This window comes from Esox lucius, chromosome 9, assembly GCF_011004845.1.
Source record: "Esox lucius isolate fEsoLuc1 chromosome 9, fEsoLuc1.pri, whole genome shotgun sequence".
Lineage (NCBI taxonomy): Eukaryota > Metazoa > Chordata > Actinopteri > Esociformes > Esocidae > Esox > Esox lucius.
In genome coordinates, this window is record NC_047577.1 from 1,608,155 (window position 1) to 1,627,888 (window position 19,734).

General features: G+C 48.2%; 1 protein-coding gene across 1 annotated transcript; it reads left to right on the forward strand.

Moving 5' to 3' along the window:
* The first annotated feature begins 1,175 nt into the window (after positions 1-1,175).
* LOC105009208 (E3 ubiquitin-protein ligase RBBP6) lies at positions 1,176-19,244 on the forward strand. The gene is made up of 17 exons (XM_034294430.1): positions 1,176-2,271; positions 2,924-3,023; positions 3,205-3,241; positions 5,811-5,852; positions 6,149-6,237; positions 6,523-6,619; positions 6,742-6,878; positions 7,075-7,247; positions 8,088-8,191; positions 10,672-11,318; positions 11,426-11,495; positions 11,726-11,841; positions 12,063-12,419; positions 13,009-13,104; positions 13,207-14,737; positions 14,780-15,900; positions 17,629-19,244. The coding sequence occupies exons 1-17, from the start codon at positions 2,106-2,108 to the stop codon at positions 18,629-18,631; spliced, it is 5,886 nt and encodes a 1,961-aa protein (XP_034150321.1). The 5' UTR covers positions 1,176-2,105; the 3' UTR covers positions 18,632-19,244.
* Positions 19,245-19,734: the final 490 nt, after the last annotated feature.

The following is a 19,734-nucleotide window of genomic DNA, read 5'->3' on the forward strand; positions in this document are numbered from 1 at the left end:
TTCAGATTAGAATGCTAAGAATTCAGAAGCTTCTTCAGTCTGGAGGAAAAAGATCTGAGAAAACATGAATCTGCAGCAAGCCTGCTATTTTTTTTGTATATCATGCAGACAGTATTGCATGTGTGTCCTGACATTGCGTAGTGTGAAAACCTAATCTGTGCCTCCTCAGGTGAAGACAGCTTTTAGCCGCCAGACAAAATTCGCACACATATACGCATGTGAACAAACACGTCCAGAACAGGCATATTACTTCTCCATCTATGCTCATCATGGATGGAGATGTGTTTGTTCGAGATTGAGTGATTCCCCTGCTTTTAGCTTTGACTGCATTACTGCACTGGATCAGATCCACTGCAGGACTGAGCATTTCCATTACAGCACCTTCGTAGCCACGATTCAATTGCTAATTATTGTTTTAGTTAATATTCCCAATATTAATATTTGTATTTAAGCTGAAGTCATAATTCTGCTGCTGTATTTTTTTAAACATTTATTTCTGTCTGAATTTTCACGAAAGGGCCTGTAGGAAGCATTTCAGCTGTTAGTCTACACCTGTTAGTCTACACCTGTTAGACTACAACTGTTAGTCTACAACTGTTAGTCTACACCTGTTAGTCTACTAACTGTTGTAAAGCATGTGACAAATAAAAGTTTATTTGAATGGTGTAAAAAAGAATGATCTTTCTTTTTTTACAGATATAACATATTCAAATACATTTCAGAAACATATACATCTCCAATGGGCAACGGAACTCCCTTTCAAAAACATCAGAACATCTGTAAAAGCTACCACTGCTTATGTAAAAACTGCTTTAATTTGAGAATGTCCCTTTAATTCCTTATCACTCCGTTCCGAAGCGCTGAACACAGGCAGGTGTATATGGACGTTATTCACCATCCATTCAATGTGTAAAACTTGATAAATCTATGACGGGCTCCTACAACGTATGGTGGGGTACTGTCATCACCCGAAGTTTTATTTACTAAAACAGTCTCCTCTGATTTACGTTCTTTTAAACTGTCGTCCAATCCTGCTTCATCTTATCTTCACAGCGTGATGTCGAACCCGAGGGTCAAACTCGTTGTAGCGGTTTAGGTTTATTAAGTTCCCACCTACAACCCACTAGAGGGCGTACGATGCAACCTGACCAAAATGTTACCGCTGAAGAAAAATTATTTCCGTTTTCTTGTCAGACAAGGTTCCGGTCCCGCCATGATGTTCTGAAGACAACGAGGATACCGTCGAAATGGATATTATGGGATTTAAACACCGAAAATCAGCGTGTGGATGCATAGCTGTCATCGTTGTAAGATTCTACTAACGATAGGTTTTGGAAATAGACTAAGCTAACTGGTTATTTAAGTTGTTTATTAGAGCAGCGGCCATTTGCTAATAAGCTTGCTAGCCATGTAAGCTAAATTTAGCTGCGGCTATTGTTTTTGTTTTTAGTGGTAGGTAGGCCGACGTAGGCCTCAAATTTCCTTGTTTCACAATTTTATCGTAGATCATAAAGGGATAAACATCGCTTCTGTGTGGACTGCGACTCCGAAAGGGACATAGTGAAGACTCTTGCATTTCATATCGGTTTTCGGACTGATTGAGGATTTTGGACTGCGCCATTTACAGCGGAAGAGCGAAACCTCGCGTCCTTGCATGGACTTCTAACCGCGAACTTGGTGCCTCGCTGCTTACAGCGGAAAAAGGCCCTTGTTTGCGCGAGAGACACTACTGGACTAAATGTACCGTGAAAACAGACATGGACATTTCTGGAATGTTGATTTTCTTGTGTTCTACCGGACTCTAACGAACTGAACGGCCTATTGACTTTGCTTGTTGGTGTCCCGGCCTAATCTTTCACCACTAATAGTTTGGTGTTATGACACGTGAAACTACGAGGGCACACTGTGAATAATTCTTCTTAGCTAGTTCGTTGACTGTTTTCCCTTCGATATGATCAGCTTGGGCTTGTGAATGGCTGACTGACTGACCGTCAGATCTTAGTCTAGATTGAGACCTTTCTCGTCACTATTTAGATAAACAGTACTGGTTATTGTCATAACTAACTTGTGTTTTTTCCCAGTTTGAGTAAGTCATAGTTTTGAGAATGTCGTGTGTTCATTATAAGTTCTCGTCCAAGTTGGACTACAACACGGTCACTTTCGACGGGCTTCACATCACTCTGGCAGAGCTCAAGCGGCAGATCATGGGCCGAGAGCGACTGAAGGCCACCGACTGTGACCTGCAGATCACCAACGCGCAGACCCGCGAAGGTAAGAGCCAATGTGCCGCCGCCGCGATCTGAAGGAAATGCAGGGCATGTTGGTAAATAAGACGGAACAGGGTTAGTCAGTATTGTTGTTGATTTGGTTCTAAGGTATGATGGGCTTTAATGACGAGCGGGTGCATCATATGACAAAACAAGCAAGACACTGTCTGGGAGAGGTCTTTGATGGCTTCATTATTTTCTCAAACTTACTTCACATTTATACCTAGTTTTACGCCATGCTGTGCTTTTCAGTAATTGGTTACAGGAATCAAATATAACAATTTCTCTAGCCTATTTGGCACAACATATATTTACTCAGTTTCAAGATATCCCTATTTGGCTCAAAGTCAGTATGTGTTGTTGACATAACACAATTGGCCCTCTGCCCCGAGAGAACTACCTCTATTGGACTCTGGTGTCCTACAGAGGATCCATTATTATCAAAACCTCCTCCAGGGTGACCTTGCCTTATGAAAGTAACTGTCCATTTGTGCTCATAAAGAAATCATGTTAAAATAAACATGTAGCGCCATAAAGTATCTATTACTAAATATTTAAATGGATATTACAAGTTGACTAACGTAACCATGTCCATTTATTTAGTAATTATCTATGACATGCCCCGTTCTAAACCTTTGGTACGTTTGGTTCCACAGAGTACACCGACGACGAGGTCCATATCCCCAAGCACTCCTCTGTCATCGTCCGACGCACTCCGATCGGAGGAGTCAAACCAGCAGGCAGAACGTTCATTGTGTACGTATGTGTTCTGATCTGCTGTACACAGAGGCTGTCCTCTAGATGTCCCTTTGAAACCACCAACAGACAGTAGCTGAATGGGGGTTCTGAAAACCCAGCCGTCCTTCAGTAAGCGTTAGTTGAGTTGTGATTCTGTATTCACTGTGGGTTTGACTGACATGCTGCTCTCTGTTTGTAGTGATCGTTCTGACATGGCTGCCGGATCCTCCAGACCCGTATGTAACAAACACTCTCATTCGCTTACTGCCTCTGTCCTGCTTACACACTCGTTGGTTCATGAAACTGTATACTGTGTTTTGATTGGTTAAGGGTTAACTAGTCTCCAGGGGGTCAATTTATCTTTAACTGTGTTGTTATGGTGATAATATTATGTTTTGGTGGTTAAACTGTTCTCTCTGTGTGTAACTCACTGTTTTGATTGTTCAATGTCTTGATGGATCTGAACCCAACTGTCCACTGTGTATTGAAACAAACGGTTACTGTGGTAACAGTCCCACTGTATTTCATATTGAATCAAACGGTTGTCACGGTTTTACGTGCTAATGTTACATGGTAAATGGGTTTCTATTGCTACAAAGTTGTTGATGATTTATGATGACTTCATTATTTACTGCCTGTTGATTTCATAAAAATGGAAATGCCACCTGTCTTTCACCTGCTGTTATAGCAATTACTTTTACTGTGACATTTACTGTAAGACTAATGCATTTATTTTCTGGGTTTGTGTGACTGTGTGTGTGTGTGTGTGTGTGTGTGTGTGTGTGTGTCTGTGTGTTGGGGGTTATCAGTAAATGTGTTGATGTGGCTCGACAAACTTCTAAACCTAAAGACACTAGCGGATGTTTCCTTGTTATTTTGTTTTATTGTCCTGCTAATAATATGGTCTGGATATCATTAATCTCTTCATCTTAAACACAACAAATCCTCTTTGAAATGCTGGTCATCAAGGCAATCTATTTAGTCTTGAGTTTGACCTGTAGTGCTAAACTGCATTTATTCACTGTGATGTCAGCGGAGCTTATCCATGACCATGTTGTTTGGTGAAATATGGACTATTATGCCATCATTCCTGTGATTGAGTTGCTAGTCCATTTTGAGGTCACAGACGCTTCGTTATGACATCACAGAAATGATCCAATGTAGGCATGACTGGGTCTGACTGTACGAGCGTCCCCGTGGCGACGGACACACGGAGACAGGTTTGGTTGTGTGTTTCTGTGGTTCCTGCTGTAAGCTGCAGAACTGTCAATAAAGAGGTTGTGTGTTCTGTTGTGAACACGTTACATCACCACCACAGACCCCTGTGTCTTCCCTTCACAGTGACCTCTGACCCCCAGCCAACCCATCATCAGCTCCCTCCTCCACCTGACCAGTGTTACGACTGCTGTCGGTTAAAATAAGAAATGCATTTCATTGTCCTGTTTAAAAACAGGAGGAATACAGATCAGTGTTGGATTTCAAACCCAAAAGGAAGTAGCTCGACAGGGACAGGCCTTATAGCACAGTATTTTGAAAATAAGTTTTTCTGGTTGCAAAGTGGGAGGGTTGTAGTTAAAACCTACAGTTGGGTAGATTTCCAGGCACAGGGATGGACTTAACCTACGGGAGGGTAGATTTCCAGGCACAGGGATGGACTTAAAACCTACAGGAGGGTAGATCTCCAGGAACTCGGTTGGAGTGCCCTTGCCTAGATAGATGGAAAAAAACGACAGATCTTTTAAGTGGACCTCAATCTCCTACCTCCTGCACATGTGCCAGGCAGTGTGGGGAAATTCCCCTGGGCGCCAGTTAAGTTATATTCCTGGGCAGGACAGGTAAAGAAGGCCAGCTCTGGAGGTCATCCTGTACAAACTACCATTAAAATAGTTTAACAACTGAACAGGAGGACACAAAACGTGAGGAGGGGTAGGATAAGAAACATACCGCTGGAACCCTGTTGTTGGGGGAGTCTGGAGTGTAGACCACCCAATACTGCCATTATCATGTATTTGGCAAGTCTGTAGACCACCCAATACTGCTGCTATCATGTATCTGGCAAGTCTGTAGACCACCCAATACAGCCGCTATCATGTATCTGGCCAGTCTGTAGACCACCCAATACTGCTATTATCATGTATCTGGCCAGTCTGTAGACCACCCAATACTGCTATTATCATGTATCTGGCCAGTCTGTAGACCACCCAATACAGCCGCTATCGTGTATCTGGCCAGTCTGTAGACCACCCCCCTCCCACCCATCCCTAAGCCACTGTCACTGGGTGTGTGGAAACGGTTTGCCTGTCCTCGCCTTCTCCCAGCGCATCAGTGGAGAAGTACTATGATGCCAGGCCAGGAGTTGGTAAGGCTCTGCTGGTTATGGTGACGACACTCCAGGGAACAGATCTAGAATCAGCGTTGCCTTCCGCTGACTTAACCTTAAATCTCAGTGGGTGAAATGCCAAACTGACCCTGGGTCAGTGTCCAGGAGGGAGACTGTAGCGCTGAACCTTCACCCGGTCACCACCGGACCCGGCCAACAGTCAGAACTAATATGACTTGACTGGATGTGTTTGAGCTTCTCTGGGTTTTGAATCTCCTTGTCTCCTCGTCTCCTCTTCCCTTGCTTCCACCTCTACAGACACAGGAGGGGGGAGGAACAGTTCCTCCTCCCGTGTCTTTTGAGGTGACGGGAGAGGAGGCGAGGAAGGGAGGAGCTGTGTTTGAGGTTGTCCCAGTGTCCTCCCTGGTAGACTGCCTCCTTGTCACCTTGACTCAGTTCTGTTCTTTGTTGCTGTTCTCCTGCAGACCGACTCCTCTCCCTCCATCTCCCTGGCACAGCTGTCCAAGGTATTTGTGTGTGTGTGTTGGTCATTGAGGATCAGATTGGATTTCATTCTTTCCAAACTGAATATTGCAGATGCATTTAAATGTGGGAATTAATTGGTTTCATCAACTTTCACATTTATCCTACCCTTTATTTATCCCAATCTCTCTTCCTAATTTGTGCTCTCCTTTCCCGTTCCCTTTTCCTCGCCTCCTCTCATCTCTCTCCCTCCCATGACCTCCCGTATCTCCTCTTGTTCCTCTTTAATCCCTATTCTGTTCCTCCTGTTCTTGCTCTCCTCGTCCCTGTTTTCTCCCAGACTGCCAACCTAGCGGAGGCGAACGCATCAGAGGATGACAAGATCAGAGCCATGATGTCTCAGTCCAACCACGACTACGACCCCATACAGTGAGTAGAAACATGGGAGCCTTTGTGGTATATAACTCACATCAGTGAGACTTCTAAGGTGTAGTGTGGAAATGAGCCATTTGACCTTCAGATCTGGACTCCATCCCACAGCTCTCAGCTTTACACCGGTTCCATATACCAGCACCTCTTGTGGAATGGAACATCTTCTGTTTTTGCACTGAAAGTTGTATATTCACAGTGATCTGTTGAAGTTGCCTCGTTAATCCTGTTCTCCTGCCCTCTTGAAATAACCGCTGATTGCAGTAACTGTTCTGCATTCTTTAGTTACTCTAAGAAGGCAATAGGACCTCCTCCTGCCCAGTACATCTGTTACCGCTGTGGCAAGAACGGACACTACATCAAACACTGCCCCTTGCAGATGGTATGTATATAGACAATATTGCACTGCCACGACATAGCTATGAGTACATATGAGTGTGAAGCCTGCTTTATTTCTACATATCATGACATAACCCCAAACAACATGGTATGTCTCTGTCGTAGGACAAGAGTGTGGAGCCTCCCAAGCCGGTCAGGACCAGTAAAGGGATTCCTCAGAGCTTCATGGTGAAAGCCGAACCGGGAACTAAAGGGGCCATGCTGACCAGTACTGGAGAATACGCCATACCTGCCATTGACGCGTATGTGCAGTGTTTCTATCAGTCTGTTCTCCGTTAACTCATCGGCCTTCTTGCTGTTATGCGTGTGTGCTGTTATGCGTGTGTGCTGTGGTGCGTGTGTGCTGTGGTGCGTGTGTGCTGTGGTGCGTGTGTGCTGTTGTGCGTGTGTGCTGTTGTGCGTGTGTGCTGTTATGTGAAATCACCCTTTGTGTTCCAGAGAGGCCTATGCCCTGGGTAAGAAAGAGCGTCCTCCATTCGTTCCCCGCGAAGCGTCGTCCTCTGAGGATGAGGCTGATCCCATCCCGGACGAGCTGCTCTGCCCCATCTGCAACGACCTGATGGCTGATGCCGTGGTCATCCCCTGCTGTGGAAACTCCTACTGCGACGAATGTGAGTGTCAACACTGATTCAGCCTCATCAGGGTTATATATTCACTACAGTCCATGGAGCTGCCTGCTTTCAACCTGCCTCATCAGGGTTATATATTCACTACAGTCCATGGGGCTGCCTGCTTTCAACCTGCCTCATCAGGGTTATATATTCACTACAGTCCATGGGGCTGCCTGCTTTCAACCTGCCTCATCAGGGTTATATATTCACTACAGTCCATGGAGCTGCCTGCTTTCAACCTGCCTCATCAGGGTTATATATTCACTACAGTCCATGGAGCTGCCTGCTTTCAACCTGCCTCATCAGGGTTATATATTCACTACAGTCCATGGGGCTGCCTGCTTTCAACCTGCCTCATCAGGGTTATATATTCACTACAGTCCATGGGGCTGCCTGCTTTCAACCTGCCTCATCAGGGTTATATATTCACTACAGTCCATGGAGCTGCCTGCTTTCAACCTGCCTCATCAGGGTTATATATTCACTACAGTCCATGGAGCTGCCTGCTTTCAACCTGCCTCATCAGGGTTATATATTCACTACAGTCCAGAGCTGCCCGCGTTGCTTTAATCCTGGACAAATGCCAGGTATAACAGTAGGCTGTACCTTACCCCACCCCTCAAATAAAAACATTGGTACAAATGTATTTAAGGGCAGTTACCAGTGTGACCCGAGATATTCAACTCATGACCTGGGGGGGGGTCCCAACGAAGTATGTCCCTAAACGATAAATGTTATAAATCTGTTTTGCAACCTTGGAGAAGTAAATGCAGTAGTGATGGAAAGCTGGGCTCTGTCTCTTTGACCTCTAACCCGGTGCATGTGACCTTTAACCCCCAGGCATCCGGACCAGTCTGCTGGACTCTGAGGAACACACCTGTTTTACCTGTAAACAATCCGATGTCTCACCTGATGCCCTCATTGCTAACAAGTTCCTACGACAGGTAGAGACCTGCAGGGCTTTTTGTCCACACACACACAGAAACACACACACACAGAAACACACACACACAGAAACACACACACACAGAAACACACACACACAGAAACACACACACACAGAAACACACACACACAGAAACACACACACACAGAAACACACACACACAGAAACACACACACACACAGAAACACACACACACACAGAAACACACACACACACAGAAACACACACACACACAGAAACACACACACACACAGAAACACACACACACACAGAAACACACACACACACAGAAACACACACACACAGAAACACACACACACAGAAACACACACACACAGAAACACACACACACACACACACACACACACACACAGAAACACACACACACAGAAACACACACACACACACACACAGAAACACACACACACAGAAACACACACACACAGACACACACACACACACAGACACACACACACACACAGAAACACAGAAACACACACACACACACACACACAGAAACACACAGAAACACACAGAAACACACACACACACACACAGAAACACACACACACAGAAACACACACACACAGAAACACACACACACACACAGAAACACACACACACACACACACACACAGAAACACACACACACACACACACACACACACACACACACAGAAACACACACACACAGAAACACACAGAAACACACACACACACACACAGAAACACACACACACAGAAACACACACACACAGAAACACACACACACACACACACAGAAACACACACACACACACACACAGAAACACACACACACAGAAACACACAGAAACACACAGAAACACACACACACAGAAACACACACACACACACACAGAAACACACACACACAGAAACACACACACACAGAAACACACACACACACACACAGAAACACACACACACACACACACAGAAACACACAGAAACACACACACAGAAACACACAGAAACACACACACACACACACAGAAACACACACACACAGAAACACACACACACAGAAACACACACACACACACACACACACACACACAGAAACACACACACACACACAGAAACACACACACACACACACAGAAACACACACACACACACAGAAACACACACACACACACAGAAACACACACACACACACAGAAACACACACAGAAACACACACAGAAACACACACACACACACACAGAAACACACACACACAGAAACACACACACACACACACACAGAAACACACACACACACACAGAAACACACACACACACAGAAACACACACACACACACACACAGACACACACACACACATACACACAGAAACACACACACACAGAAACACACACACACAGAAACACACACACACAGACACACAGACACACACACACACACAGACACACACACACACACACAGAAACACACACACACAGAAACACAGAAACACACAGAAACACACACACACAGAAACACAGAAACACACACACACACAGAAACACACACACACAGAAACACACACACACACAGAAACACACACACACAGAAACACACACACACACAGAAACACACACACACACACACACACACACACAGAAACACACACACAGAAACACAGAAACACACACCTTTCCATCGCTCCGGTCAACAGAAGACATCACAGCGGTCACTATGTGCATTTTTATCGGCGTCAGCGAGTCTGATGAGACGATGCCACAGAACAGATTATCCTGACCAGGTGCCGTAAACACGGATGTAGTTCTTGACGGGAGATTGGAAACAGGCGTGCTGTGCCTAGTGAACTCAACCTCAGTGATGTCTGCAGTCTGGAATTACTTCCCAATAGGAAAACTTGTCATTGCAAACTTGGCAAAGCGAGTGTTTCAAGGGGTGACATCAGAGAAGGGTAGTTTAGCTGCGACTAGCTAACGCCAGGCTATTTGAGAATATAACACTTGAACTGTGAGATTTCTAATCTGCTAATCATTCAGATTCAAAACTAAATAGAAAATGTACCTGATGGGGGCTGTAAACTTTCCATTGATGTCCATCTTCAGTTGTTTATCCAGACAGGTTATCTCCTGAACAGCCTTAATTGTGTTGTGGTGGACATACACATGCTACACGAGCCATTTCACGTTTTAACCAAAAACTAATAAATGCCGGTATAAACTTTAATGAAAATTGCAAAAGGTTAATACTGAAACAGAAATTAGATTTTTGAGAGAACATTCAATCATGTACACGAATTATGGCAATCAAAGAACATAACAAAATGAAAAGGTAATTATTGGACTGGTTCTTGGTATTGGCAGAGACTAGCGGTACAGTACCCTGAATCGGTGCATCCCAGAAGATCTCACAGAACCAAAACGGATCGCTTCTTATTGGTGTTTGTCTGGAGAACACATCTTTATGGAGAATTCTAATCTGTTCCTTGGTTTCTCCAGGCGGTTAATAACTTCAAGAATGAGTCTGGTTACACCAAACCAGCACGCAACAAAACTCTGCAACAGTCTGCCCCACCCCCAGCAAGGCCACAGCCATTCAGAACTCTCGGCTCACGCCAGCAGGATCCCCTATTGGTCAATGCCCGCCAGCAGGATCCCCTATTGGTCAATGCCCGCCAGCAGGATCCCCTATTGGTCAATGCCCGCCAACAAGATCCCCTATTGGTCAATTCTCGCCAGCAGGATCCCCTATTGGCCAGTGCTCGCCAGCAGGATCCCCTATTGGCCAGTGCTCGCCAGCAGGATCCCCTATTGGCCAGTGCTCGCCAGCAGGATCCCCTATTGGCCAGTGCTCGCCAGCAGGATCCCCTATTGGCCAGTGCTCGCCAGCAGGATCCCCTATTGGCCAGTGCTCGACAGCAGGATCCCCTATTGGCCAATGCTCGCCAGCAGGATCCCCTATTGGCCAAAGCCTCCTGCCCCCCAGCTCCCCTGACCCCTCCCATGGTCAATCAGACATCGGCCCCACCCATTCAGCACCCTCCAGTTGCACTGCCAGAGGGGTCGACCGCCCCTGACCCCGCCCCCGAACCACGCCCGGTGGAGACACAGCTCTTTGCCAATCAGAACGAGCCGCCGCCACCAGGGTGAGACGCCGTGACTACACACACGCGCACACGCTCACTCGTTCCTTACTTACTCACTCACTCACCCACACACATCCACTTGATGGATAACTTCTTGTGTGTTTCAGCAGTGAGGTGGAGGCGGGGCCTCACATGATATCAGAGCCACCAATCAGGGCAGCTGACAGCGGAACCCAGGTGAGAGAAACTGCTATGAACTGCTAAATCTACTTAAATTAGGCTCCTATGAAGTGTCATGTAGACTACATTCACCAGTCATGGCCTCAGTAGGTTGACAAGCTCCAATGTTATGTTATAGGCTCTTTTGCATTTTTAGATTACCTTCAACTTTGTTATTGAACAGTACAACGAAATGCAGTAAGTATTTCCTGGTTAATTTTCTGACCTGTCTCTGATTGGTTCCCCAGGGCTACCACATGGGTGTGATTGGATTCCCTCCACCCATTAGGCCTTCCCATCCCTCAGGTCCGCCTCCACGCCCCTCCCACTCCCAGAGGGCAGCACCCAGACCCCCCTGGGAGAGGTAGGACCCCCCCCTGTTAGAACTACTAACAAAAAACAAACCAACTCAAGTCAACTTCATTAAGCCGTCCTGTTAAAGAAAACTTATCAAAACGGGTCGCTTAGTGATTTTGTAAATCTCTGATTACAAGTAATATTACAAAAAAGTTGATGCATTGTGGGTAAATTCACTGTCAGATCTACAAATAACAACCTCTTTCTCCTTCCCTCGCTCCTCCCTAGGCCCTACCGACCTCGTTCTGAGCACGGCCCGCCCCCTCGTCACCCCCCTCCCTCGGCCCCGGGACTGGCCCCTCCCCTCTATCCTGGCCCCGGCCTCTATCCGCCTCCACCACCTCACTCCCACGCCGCCCCTCCACAGGCTTACCCCCCTCCTTATTCCAGTGGCCTCGCCCCCCCTCTCAACTACCCGCCCCAGCCCCTGTACCCCCCTGGGCAGATGCCTCCGGGGGTAAACCCCCCCTGGGTTCCCCCGCCCAACACCCAGCCCCCACCTCTGGGGCCCCCGCCCCTCCTCCCACCTGGACCCCCCCTCTCCAAGGAGGAATTCTACCGGCAGAGGAGACACAGACAGGACGAGTGAGTCTCTTTCATTGATTGGCTGGTGGGGCTGGTTCAATGAGCCTGTGCTGTTGACTCAAGCTGGGTCATCAGGCTGGTGTTTCCCGGGTCGCCGGTTTCTGAAGGTTCTGAATGGCTGTAAGGAACCATACAGAAATAATGTTTTGGTGTTTTGTATAATGGTGACCATATTCATGCCTTTTAAAAATGCCTATATCTTAGCTTTATTTGTAACATTAAATAATTTGCAACAAAATACCAAGAGATGGATTCAAGTCTGCCGGTTTTGACTGTTTCTTCTTCGTTGCTGTGAAGCTTAGTCCATAAAGCCGGGTTGAGTATGTAGCCGTCCATGTCCGCTGTTGGGCAGTTGACACAAAACAAGTGCTTTCCATTTGGCACTTACTAATTTGGCTCGAGGTTTTAAAACTATTAGTTATGACCTTTTATATTAAAGGTATGAGTCTCTCTAGCTCCTATCTTCCCTCTATGACACAGTGAACCGCCTCATTTGAGAAACCTGCAGGTCTTTTCTATGCTCACGTATTATCTGTTATGTCATTGTATTATGGAGTTAGAAACCCTCCTGTCTGTTCTGCGTTGCCAGGGTAACGTCCAAGCTGGATGAATTCACAAAAAACTTTGCCAATGAGCTGATGAAATACAGGACGCCCCCCAAGAGGCGACCACGCTCCTACTCCAGGTAACACACACAAACGCGCGCGCGCACACACAAACACACTGTTTCTGGGCGTGGTTCTTGTCAATGTGCAGGGTGTCTACAGACTGCTCCTCCTCTCTGCAGATCTCGCTCCTTCAGCCGGTCCCCCTTCAGCCGGTCCCCGTTCTCCCGCTCGCGCTCGTCTCGGTCCCGGTCTTACTCCTACACCCCCAGCCGCTCCCGCTCCCGGTCCCGGTCGTATGGACGCTCCCCTTTCTCCCGGCGCAACGGAGGCAGAGGGGGACGCAGCCGCTCCTACGGGCGTTCGCCGCGCTCGCGCTCACGCTCCCGTTCCTATGGTTACCGGCGCTCTGGCTCTCCTCGCTCCCCTCCTCCGTACCGCGGTGGTGGGGGCTGGGAAGGGGGCGAGGGAGCGGGTGGTGGGTTCAGGCCACGATCTCGTTCCCCGGGGGGGTACAGGCGGAGCAGAACTCCAGGGGGGGTCAGAGGTCACCATAAGCCCCCCCCTCGGGAGCCGCCCCCCTGTGAACCCAAAGGTCGTCCAGACCTGTCCCCGGGGGGACGGGAGAGGTGGGAGAGGGACAGCTACAGGCAGTGGGAGAGAGAGTACCGTGACTGGTATAACAAGTACTACAAAGACTACAGTACCCAGCATTCCTCTGTGCACCACCATCACCGCGGCGGCCGGGCGAGCAGGGAGAGGGATCGCCTCAGCCCTCCTCCAAGAGACTACTCCCCCCCAGGACGGGGGAAGAGGGGGGAGAGGGGTGGCCCCCCAGGCCCTCACAGGACCCACCAAGCCCCGGCCGCTCTGCCTGCTGCCTCTGGCCGGGGGGACGCAGGGAAGGAGCGCGCGCAGGGGGGGGCGAAGGCTCTGAAACCAAAGAAACTGAAGAAGAAGAAGAACAGCGGGGAGGAGCCAGAGTCAGCCAACCAATCAGTGGACAGAGGTGATGCCACCCCCGTCAGGGATGAGCCGATGGATGACCTCCCCAGTCTGACCCCCAGCAAAGCCCCCACCACCAAAGTTTCAACCAATAAGGCTGCAGGGTTGTCTGGAAAAACCCCTCCCACTGCGTCTGGCAAGGGCCAGTCAGAGAAGAGCAGGAAGGAGACTGGGGGAAAGGTGAAGAAGAAGACCGGAGACTCTGCAGCCACGGCGTCCAAGAAGAAAGATGTTTCAGCTCCTAAACCAACCAAGGTCACCAAGGTCAAAACCGAGGAGACCAACAAGAAAGAGAAGGGGCGGAGCACCACAACTCTCAAAGGAGGTGTGGCTAAAGTGTCTCTTTCTCGCCCCCAGCCCTCTCACTCCCACGACCCTCCTAAACACCTCGCTGACACCCGAGGGGGGAGGAGAGAGCCCCTTCAAAGTGTTGGGGTACCGCCCCCACGACCCCCCCAGTCTGCACCCCACTCTCCAGCAGAGAAGAGGAGAAGAGTGGAGATGGGAATGGAAAGAGGGATGGACAGGGGAATGGAGAGGGGAATGGAGAGGGGGATGGAAAGGGGGATGGACAGGGGGATGGACAGGGGGATGGACAGGGGGATGGACAGGGGGATGGACAGAGGAATGGACAGAGGAATGGACAGGGGGATGGACAGGGGGATGGACAGGGGGATGGACAGGGGGATGGACAGAGGGATGGAGAGGGGGATGGACAGAGGGATGGAGAGGGGAATGGAGAGGGGGATGGACAGAGGGATGGAGAGGGGGATGGACAGAGGGATGGACAGAGGGATGGAGAGGGGAATGGACAGAGGGATGGCTGGTCCTCCAGCTAAGCTGCGCCGTGCTGAAATGTACCCCCACAGGGGACCTCCTGCCCTCTCTACCAAGCTGCATCTACCCTCCATTGCAGGCAGGGAGTCTGGGATGGGAGATGGTCTGCTCCCCATCCCCATCTCTGGCCTGGGCTCCTCCATGGACGTAGGGAGAGGCGACGGGCTGCTGCCCATCCCTGGGAGCTCTGAGGCTGGCCGGCCTGAGGGCTCCATCTGGCCCCTCATGGGCCTCCAGGTGAAACCCTTCCCCCAGAGGAGAATCAAACTGAACCGAGACCTGGGGAGGAGGTGCAGCGTGGCCCGCACCGAGGAGAAACCTTTAGCTCACACCGCCTCCTCGGTTAACACTGGAGCGTCCAGTCCCGACCGAGCCAAGAGCCGAGACGGAGAAGAGGAGAGAGGAGAAGAGGAGAGAGGAGGAGACAGGGTGAGCCGGACCGTAACGGAAGGAGGAGAGGGGGATGGAGGGATGGAGAGAGTGGCGCTGACGGTGGAGCGAAGGTCGTCTGGCGAGAGGTCAGAGGTCAGGTCTGTGAGGTCAGACCGGCCGTCCTCAGGGGAACAGTTGCCCGGGAGGTCGGACAGAGGAGCGGGCAGATCGGTCTCCCTGGATCGTATGACCATCGCCGAGCGCTCAGCCATCGCTAAGAAACCTGATCCGGCCGGGGAAAGAGTGGCAAACAAGCACACGCCGCCTACAGAGAAACCAGAAGTAACCGACCAGGCCTCCACGAAGGACCGGTCGTTGTCAAGAGAAAGATCAGCCAGGAGAGACCAGCGAGGAGGGACCTCGCCCTCCGTAGACAGACCTGTCTCCGGGCCGGAAAAGCAGACTGATACCAAGACCGAGACTGCAGCTAAAGACCGGCCAGCAGCAGTCACCCAGGGCTCTGGTTCAAGTCAGAGGTCGGGGAAGGTCAAGACTGACAAGACCAGGAAGATCAGCAGGAAAACCGCTACTGACCGCAACACAACCGCTGACAGCTCTTCTGACAACACGGTCGACCGATCCAGAACCACCGGGTCAGTGAGGTGAGTGAACATTTAAACTGTTAACATGAAATGTAAGGACAGTTCAACTGTTAATTTAGACGTTGAAAAGTGTTTCAGATGTTTTCGGGAAATGACCTGGGACTCTGCTGTACTAGGTCATAGAGCATGAACCTGCAGGAGCGAGTCACTGCATTTATGTTTGCTGAGAACCACAGGATGTTGTCCAGGGTCACCAGGGGTCACCCACAGTTGTTGGAGCCCACAGGTGTTACCATGAAACTCTGTTGGTAATGCTTGTCGCTTGCAAGTCCAAGGTTGTGGATTTGATTCCCACCAGGGACTAGTATAGAAATTTCAGTGGTTCTTGTGTTGTAAAAGAATGAGACAAAGATAAATCATGTCAGAACTTTTTCCACCTTTAATGTGACCTATAACGTGAACAATTGAAAAACAAACTGAAATCTTTGAGGGGGAAAAATATTAAACTCACAATAACCTGGTTGCATAAGTGTGCACACCCTTAAACTAATACTTTGTTGAAGCACCTTTTGGTTTTATTACAGCACTGTCTTTTTGGGTAGGAGTCTTTTGCCCACTCTTTGCAAAAGTGCTCCAAATCTGTCAGATTGCAAGGACATCTCCTGTGCACAGTCTTCTTCAGATCACCCCACAGATGTTCCATTGGATTCATGTCTGGGCTCTGGCTGGGCCATTCCAAAACGTTAATCTTCTTCTGGTGAAGCCATGCTTTTGTGGATTTGGATGTGTGCTTTGGGTCGTTGTCGTGCTGAAAGGTGAACTTCCTCTTCAGCTTTCTAACGGACGCCTGAAGGTTTTGTGCCAAAATTGCTTCACTGTGGGTATGGTGTTTTTTGGGTGATGTGCAGTGTTGTTTTTGTGGCAATCATACCTTTTGGAATTATGGCCAGAAAGTTCAACCTTGGTTTCATCAGACCATAACACATTTTTTCACATGATTTTGGGGGACTTGATGTTTATTTTTGCAAAAAGGCTTCTGTCTTGCCTTCCTACCCCATAGCCCATTCATATGAAGAATACTGGAAATTGTATACAGGAAACATGTAGCACACAGCCAGTACTTGCCAGAAATTCCTGCAGTTCCTGTAATGTTGCTGTATACCTCTTGGAAGGTGTGTAATGACTTCTATTTAACATGAGTTTGAATGTGATTGGTTAATTCTGAACACAGCCACATCCCCAGTTATAAGAGCACACTTATGCAACCAGGTTATTGTAAGATTTTTATTTTTCACCCCCCCCCCCCCCCCCCCCTCGAAGATTTTAGTTTTTTAATTTAATTGGTCACATTATAGGTCACATTAAAAGTGGAAAAAGTTGTGACATGATTTAGCTTTGTTTCATTCCTTTACATCACAAAAACCAGGAATTTTAACAGGGATGTGTAGACTTTTTATATCCACTGTACATGCAGTTATTAAGGGAGCTCTGGACAGCTGTCTGCTAATGAGCAGATGGGGTGAGGTTGGTTGGTTTGAGCAGATTGGATGAGGTAGGTCGGTTTGGGCAGATGGGATGAGGTGACCAACCTCTTGCCAGATGGGATGAGGATGGTTGAGGATGAGTGATGGGATGAGGATGGTCGGTTTGGCCAGGTCGAAGAGCCTTGTTGACATAAATGATAGCGGTGTAATGGATAATGATCTCTAACTGCTGGTCTGTTATATCACATTATTATAATGGTTCTGCTTGAACACCTCTGACCTCCTGACCTGTGTTATTCTGAAGCAGGTCAGAGCCGTGTCCGGACCAGGGAAACCAGCTGGGCGCCCAGGTCCAGAGCAGAGTCAGCCCCATTCATTTCCCCAGCCCAGGAAGGGAGAAGGAGCGTGGGGCCGGGGGCGTCCTCATCCAGCCTCCTCCTCGCTCCAAATGGGAAAGGGATGATCAGGAGGAGGAACAGGATGTGGAGGAGCAGCGTTCCTCATCGACGTCCAGAGAAAACGAGGTAGTGGTGAAGCCATCTGCCCGGAGCAGAGAACCTCTGAGGAGAGAAACCTCTCAAACTCTACCTCGAGGACGAGGAAGGGAGGTGCCGAGTGGTGTCTCTAAATCAACCAAGGTGGAGGTGAAGAGGGGGAAGGAAGAGGTGAAGAGGGGGAGGGAAGAAGGGAAGAGGGGGAGGGAGGAGGGGCGAGTGGTTAAAGAGGCTACGTCTGACTCCAGTAAACCAGCTAAGACAGAGTCCAGAGGCCTAAAGGAGGAGGGACGGGGAGGGGCCGGGCTAATGAGGGAGGGAAGTCGAGGGGCGGGGCCAGAGCCAAGGCGACAGCGTCTGTGTTCCGACCTGGGCAGAGAGACTGACGAGGCTGCCTTTGTCCCAGACTATAGTGAAGGGGAGGGGTCAGATGGTGAGAGGGGTAGTGGTTTGAGCCACAGCCCCTCCCTCAACACTCAAAGCCCCGCCTCCCAGAGTGCTGCCAGCCGGGGTGCTGTCTCCCCTAGCAACCACAGCGGCTCCACCGTGACAGCAGAGAAGAAGAAGAAGAAACACAAGAAACACAAAAAACACAAGAAGCATAGGAAGCATTCTGCCCACGCGGATGACAGCCATGACGCTCCTGAGACTCCCACGGGAGAGACGAAGGAGCACCGACATGAACATAAACACAAACACAAGAAGAAGAAGCACAAGAAGAATAGAACAAAGGAGGAAGGCGAAGACAAGGAGAAGGGAAGGAGGGTTGATGAAATGATAGATAAGACTGGACAGAAGTCAGCCGCCGTCTGAGATTGCTAGTGTCTACCCAACGGCCACAACTTATGCTAGCTCCATTAGCATCTAGCGAATGGCTACGACTGGACTCATCATTCTTGCAGGATACGTTTAATTACTTGTGCTGAGCTGGATATAGTTTATGTACAATGAAACCTAGGGTATTGTCCCTTAAGTATCAAGCTTAACATCACAAGTACTAAATCACCTCAGATATTTGTAAGTTGTTGACATAATGTGACCCAGCTGTCTGGTCTGTTTTCTGTGTATAAGATGGAGGGTTTTTCTGAATGTGTTTTTGTACAGAGCAATGACGCTGCAGTATTTTCTATATCTTCTGACATGGTTAGAAGGTGTCTGAAAGTGGGTGGGTCCGACATGGCACACTTATCACAGTGCTCCACATAAACAATCTTAGACTGGATCTAGGGAGCCAGCGGGCCGATATAGGAACTCTGATTAAATAAAATAGTACACGATGAAGGGAGTGGGTGCCATTTGGGTGGAATGGAGGTTATGTCATCATGTTCATGTGAACTGATCTGAACTCAGGCTAACTGAATGGTGACCACTGGAAGTTACTGTTCTTAACTTTTTTGTTTTTTAATAAAAATGTTTTTTTCCTCAATCTCTTGACTGGTGATTTTTTTTTTGTAATAGTTTGGTTAATAAAAAATAAGTATAATCTTTAACTTTTGGCACTGATATCAGAATTCTGCTTTTATTCTAATGACTGAAATGTTTAGTAATGTTCTAATTGTTGACATTTTGGAATGTTTAGTAATGCTCTGAATCTAGACATTCTGGAATATTTAATAATTATTCTCATAATTGAACGAGGTGAATCCAAGAAACAACTGACTGGAGATAAAGATCAAAGCTGCATGTTGAGCTTTTACTAATCCCTTGATTAAATTGTGAGAGTATGAGCAATTTGTGATATACACTACCATTTGTAAGTTTGGGGTCATGTAGAAATGTCCTTGTTTTTGAAAGAATAGCAAATTCTTCAAATTGATCAGAAATATAGTGTAGGCATTGTAAATGTTGTAAATTACTATTGTAGTAGGAAACAGAATGTTTTCAATGGAATATCTGCCTAGGTGTACAGAGGCCCA